This window comes from Notothenia coriiceps, unplaced genomic scaffold (assembly GCF_000735185.1).
Source record: "Notothenia coriiceps isolate Sejong01 unplaced genomic scaffold, NC01 NC01_scaffold00037244, whole genome shotgun sequence".
Classification (NCBI taxonomy): Eukaryota; Metazoa; Chordata; class Actinopteri; order Perciformes; family Nototheniidae; genus Notothenia; species Notothenia coriiceps.
Genome location: NW_011369945.1, coordinates 22683853 through 22690019, shown reverse-complemented (window position 1 = coordinate 22690019; position 6167 = coordinate 22683853). Strand labels below are relative to the sequence as shown.

General features: G+C 43.0%; 1 protein-coding gene across 2 annotated transcripts in view; it reads left to right on the top strand.

The window, feature by feature from the left end:
• The window catches only part of ap2a1 (adaptor related protein complex 2 subunit alpha 1), a 114788-nt gene that overhangs the window by 11072 nt on the left and 97549 nt on the right, over nt 1-6167 (top strand). For both annotated transcript variants that reach the window (XM_010793950.1, XM_010793947.1), the window contains exons 3-8: nt 1645-1787; nt 1913-2106; nt 2686-2815; nt 4153-4254; nt 4359-4467; nt 5849-5999. In XM_010793950.1, coding sequence (XP_010792252.1) covers nt 1645-1787; nt 1913-2106; nt 2686-2815; nt 4153-4254; nt 4359-4467; nt 5849-5999 — 829 coding nt within the window. The remainder of the gene's footprint in view (nt 1-1644; nt 1788-1912; nt 2107-2685; nt 2816-4152; nt 4255-4358; nt 4468-5848; nt 6000-6167) is intronic.

The following is a 6167-nucleotide window of genomic DNA, read 5'->3' as shown; positions in this document are numbered from 1 at the left end:
CCTGATCTCATGCAGCAGCGATACAGTAATGGAGCGACCCGACAGCAAAAAAAAAACTAACATAAACACTATTATAACTGATTTAGGTAGGTTTGAGAGGGTAATTAAAATAACTAAGTGGGATGATCTGGACTTGAAGTGGTGGCTCCGTTCCCCGCCTGATCACAGCGGAGGAGCCGCCATGGTGACCTAAGAGCGCGTGTCTTCTCCTGGCTCAGATTAGACTTCACTCGTTTATGGTCCATTTATCGACGAGAAAGATAAATAATCTGAATTCAGGTGGGCTGGCAAAGGGTTTTACTTTTGACGCAGGGCTGGTGAGCAGCAGAGGTGGGGAGAGGCGGGGCTATTGCCTCATCATTATCAGAAAATGATCGTATAGGGCGTACACACGGAGCCGTTGGACCCCCCAGAGCGTTGTGTATGCCGTTCTATCCACCTTGGGACCCGTTATCGTTTCCGCAGTTGTTTACTGTCATATTCGGTCGTCTTCGTGTGGCCGAACGGTCTATATGACACTAAACAGAAACACAAACGACCGTTTTCGTCCTCGTGTGGCCGGGGCCTAAGCAATCTGACCACGTTAGTGTTTTTCATCAAATGTTTGTGTGGGGTAGCCCAATATTTGATCAGAGCTTTGTTATGCATCTGCCAAGGCTTTACAGTGTGTGTAGTGTCTAGTGTGTGATTTATTTACAAAGACTGACCGCCTCAACAACTAATCTAGTCTCAGATGAAATGTGTACTGGGCATTATTATGAAAGAGGGAAGTAACTGGCTGAAAAAAACGATGATTTTCAAACGTTTAATCACAAGTAGTGAGCTAATTCAAATTGTAGTCATAGATGCAAGTATTTAAGATAAGTTTTTCAGCAAAATACAAATCAGCGTAATGCTTACCTTTTTTTTTAATGAATTACCAATCATTCCCCCCTTAATCATGCCTCCTCCCTAAACATTAGCCCCTAAATTGTCCTCTGCTTTTGTTCCATTGCGACAGACTAACAGAGCTGTAAGTAGCGGGAGAGATGCTCTGTGGTGAATAACTATGACCAGGATGCACCCTTTGTGTCCAATGTTAACAGTTAACACCTTTTATTAATCCCACTAGGGACATCCAGTGACCGAGCAGCAACAGCATTAAGAGTAAAACACAGGATAGGACAGTAAAGAGTTCACAAAAGAGTAGTTGAGTTTACATTTATACAAATTAAAGTCAAGACAATTATGAATATGAATAAATATTTTCAGTGCAAGCCATATGTCATATCACAGATGACCAACGTAGGCTTTCAAAACGGATTCCTTAAGGGTAAACATGAGACTCACTTAGGCTTTTTCAGGAGTTAAATGTGGTATAGCCATAAATAATATTCACATTCTCACAATTGAAGTTAAGGTTTATTTAAGAATTAAAAAAACTTCAGTAATAATAAGTGTTTATGAAGATTAGAATACTGCACCTATGGATGCATTAACATCCATAGGTGCAGTATTTTAACCCTGAATTAGCCCTAGATATCCTAATAAATCATTTTAGTCCCACCAGTCATTTGTCTTTTTAAATTGAATGAATAAAATCCAGCTTTTGTTTGTATTCTAATCAACTTTTGGTGGTGTGTGTGTGTGTCCTTGTGTGAGTAGGAGACAAGGCTCTAGACGGCTACAGTAAAAAGAAGTACGTCTGCAAGCTCCTCTTCATCTTTCTCCTGGGCCATGACATCGACTTTGGACACATGGAGGCCGTCAACCTCCTCAGCTCCAACAAGTACACAGAGAAACAAATCGTAAGTTTGTCCTCATGTTCACACACCAAGCTGCCATGGAAATATGTTTGTGTACAGGTGTGGGACTAAGGAGTATACAAATATATTGTAATTACACTAAAACATTCTCCCATGTGCCTTTCCAGGGGTACCTGTTCATCTCAGTGCTGGTGAACTCTAACAGCGACCTGATCAGTCTCATCAACAACGGCATCAAGAATGACCTGGCCAGCCGCAACCCCACCTTCATGAACCTGGCCCTGCACTGCATCGCTAATGTGGGCAGCAGAGAGATGGCTGAAGCTTTTGCCTCTCAAATTCCCAGCATCCTGGTGGCAGGGTTTGTACATCAAAATGATTTTGTATGAAGACATTTCAACTGGTGAAGTCTCAAACTCAATTCATTTGATCCACAAGCAGTTTAAAAATGCAAATGTGAGCCTGAAAGACAAATACGCCCTCTCTGGGCAAGACCTTTTTAGATATTTTCAGGTAAGACATTTTGTTAAACCCCAATTTCCGTCTTTTCCACATACACCCCCAAAATGATCTCGTGATTTGGAAATTGTACATAACAAAAAGGGTTTCATTTCAGAAATGTATAATCTTCTTATGACACTGAACGCTCATACCCTCGCTAAGAAAAATCTTGGGAAGCTGAATTATGGTCAAATCTTAGAGATGAGTTCTGTGATGCAGCTGAGAATATATACATCAACATCCTGTGCACGCCTTGGGCTGATACAATTGAATGTCCTGCACCGGATGCTTAGTTCTAAGAAAGAAATGAAAATGAATGAAGATCATGGTCTCAATTGGGACCCTGTATGATTGTACCTGTTCCTTTTAATAAATAAACTGAAAAATACACGTGTAATCATAAGACATAATGGTGTATTGGATTGACTTGTGCCTGCAGGGACACGATGGACAGCGTGAAGCAGAGTGCAGCGCTCTGTCTGCTCCGGCTCAACAGGACCTCTCCGGACCTGGTGCCCATGGGAGAATGGACCGCACGAGTGGTGCACCTGCTCAACGACCAGCACCTGGTAAGACTGTCCCAAGTCCTTTCCGTTCCATAAGGAGTCTGAACAAGTGTCATGTGTTCTCCTGGGGTTTGACGGTAAACAAATCTCACGGTTCAGTTAATACCCAGATTTAGACCCCATTTACACGGGAACGTTTGTGTTTACGCACCGTATGCGTTTTCAAAAAAGTCTTCCATTCACACGCATTCGGCTCAATTAACGTGTCCGTTCAGACGAGACCGCTCGACCCGCTGGAAACGCTGTAGTACATATGCCGGGCCTATAAGTGGCGCTGCTGACGCCACAAAATACACCTAAACAAATATTTTCCCTAATGGCAACAGGTCCCCATTGCCTTTTTAAGAGATAATGTGCAGCAAGTCACTCAGTCGCGATCCTGCTCACCCTGTCGGTGTCCTTTCCTGTTAGTGGAAAAAAGTCAGACCCTTGAAATGAATTCAGAATTGAGTATTCAGCAAAGACGTGTAATGGAAACACAAAAAGCATCTCTTATGGCTGGATTGTTTAAAAATAAAGTAGCATCTCTTATGGATGGGGTATACAAATTTGCATTCAAAAAGCATCTGGCTACTGCTGTGAAATGATATCATGTGTATCCCTTCCTCAACACATGTTGGTAACACCTTCAAGAAGTTTCCGAGCTTGTTAACTTAGGAAACGCAGAACGTCCATCAATCTACATGCCTTGAGTTCTGCATCAGACCGTGACGCTACGCTAACGTAGGCTGGTTTGTGACGCAGTGTTTGTTGTCTTTGGAGTCTTGATTGTGTCATTTGTTCACTGAAATGTTACACACAACTCACTGTTTTGTTCTTACCCATAACTGTGCGTCATGGTTTCATGTTCAATACAATGGGAAAAAACCCTCTTGCCTGTGACTAAGGGAGCTTTTAGCCCACTGGCAACTTTGATCAACTATTTTCATAGTCAAAATAAGTATCATTCGAACACTGTATAACACGGAAACAAACACTTTCCCAAAAGGCAACAGGTCACAAAAGGCTACAAAACTGAAAAGCAATGCTTTTTTTGCTATGAAATTTAAAATACTTATTATTGTCATCTTTTTACCCATTGCATCTAGTTGATACTGTCATATCATCTGTTGGCTTGTTTCATTTCTTCAACGGTTTTACAGGTTCAAGTTTCTTAGCTTTTTGAATCTGCATTCACTGCAACAATCTACGTACCATGTGTTCTGCATGCACTGTAACTTCATGTCACAGCGATTAGTTTTGTCTCCATCTCACCCCTCTCATCGTGTGTGTGTGTGTGTGTGTGTGTGTGTGTGTGTGTGTGTGTGTGTGTGTGTGTGTGTGTGTGTGTGTGTGTGTAGGGAGTAGTAACAGCAGCCACCAGCCTCATCACCACTCTAGCCCAGAAGAGTCCTGAGGACTTCAGAACATCCATCTCTCTGGCTGTGGCCCGGCTCAGCAGGGTCAGTGTTTCTGTCTCTTTACATGATAACTTCATTCACTGAGGTCAAAGATCAAATCTAAAATGAACATATATGAATGTGTTACCTTGTTCTTTCTGGTCCAGATTGTGACTTCAGCATCCATCGACCTACAGGACTACACGTATTACTTTGTTGCTGCACCATGGCTGTCTGTCAAACTGCTACGCCTGCTACAGTGCTACCCTCCACCTGGTATGTTAGTACACTTATGTGTTTCTGCACCACAAATGATTATCCAGTGGAGAAACATACAGTCCTATCACCTGAAAAGTAGTAGAACTTATTCACTGGTGCGGCTTTCACACCAGCGCTTTTCCCGTTGTAGCTCTGTGCTAGAGCTTTTCTGGTTCAGCTCCGGTTTCCATTTTCTGCTCCCGCTTTGTTCACACCACACAAAGCCGAGGTGGTACTGCATCATTGCCTCATCGTTTGCGTCATGACGTAACCGTTTACGTGCCTGCTTCCTAAAAGCCAAACCGCGAGGAAATCCCTCACATCGACAACAACAACAACAATGGCCGATTTGTATTGAAGTGCTGTTCGCTTTGGTTATGCTCTTACGAAACGAAATGGAAGGCATGGGACGACTTTACAAGGAACGACTTTGCAAGGGACGACTTTACTTGGACCTTTCCAAACATCACATGCGAAATTCAAGACTTCTTTGCGGTCTTCAGGAGGTTGATCCCGCCCATGCCCCTGCCCCCGCCTCGACGTAAGAGACGTAAACGGCGCCGCCTCTTAGCTCCGGAATCTTGCTAGACCGCCAATTTTTTGGAGCTGGAAACGAACCGGATTCCGGAGCTAAGAGGCGGCACCGCTGCGGTGTGAAGAGGAAAAAAACGGTACTTTTCAGGCTCTAGCTCCGAGCCGGCCCTTAAAACGCGTTTGTGTGAAAGGGGCATGGGTAAAGTGGGCAACTTTCTTTCTTCAATAATATTTTTACACTATTTAATTGGATGATCAAACATTGAGGGTAAATGTAGTCAATAAAAGCAATAGATTCCTCATTGCTACTCTGTGGACAGATACATCAGAATTCTCCTGCTGCTCAAGAGTTGTAGTTAGGCACCATGTTTCACCTAAAACAAGAACCACAGCATTTTCCCCAAAAATTGTGCCGGTCAACGTGTCTGGAAAGATTTCAGTGTTCCAGGCCAAATGTCTATCAAATATTATCTGTGTTTATGATTTAGCCAAAGAGAAAACTAATAAAGGCTTTATAAAGAAGGACTTCATCAAGGCAAATGACATGTAGGCTTGTCTGGCTTTTTTTTCTTCTTTTCTGTATGAATGCCATCAGAGACAAATGTTTGGACACCCTTGTTTTAAATGAATATAATTTCCATTTGTATAAAATAGAATAGTTGCATGAATGGATTTTTGACACTAGATGGCACCAGAGTAGGCAAATACATTTCAGAAAAAAATACATTCTATGAGATATGTTCAAATATATCAGCTTTTCCTACTATTTTGGATATGGAGGTGAAAAACCTTGATTTGAGTCCCAGCTAAATGTCTGTGTTTTTAATGGCTTGAGTTGTTCAGAACACGCTGTCTGTTGTTGCAGAGGACGCAGCGCTGCGCAGCCGCCTGACAGAGTGTCTGGAGACCATCCTCAACAAAGCCCAGGAGCCCCCCAAGTCCAAGAAGGTCCAGCACTCCAACGCAAAGAACGCTGTTCTGTTTGAAGCCATCGCCCTCATCATCCACCACGACAGGTCGGTCGTACTCCTCATGTAACTCTGGTTAATTCCCCGGGGTTTTATAATTGGGCCACTAGGTAGACTTTTAGTAAATCCTGTTGGATTCTAACATGTTGTATTCAGTCCTGTAGCCACATAGCATCTGCGCTGTTTTGCAGAAAGGCACTTGACAGAGCCCCCCCC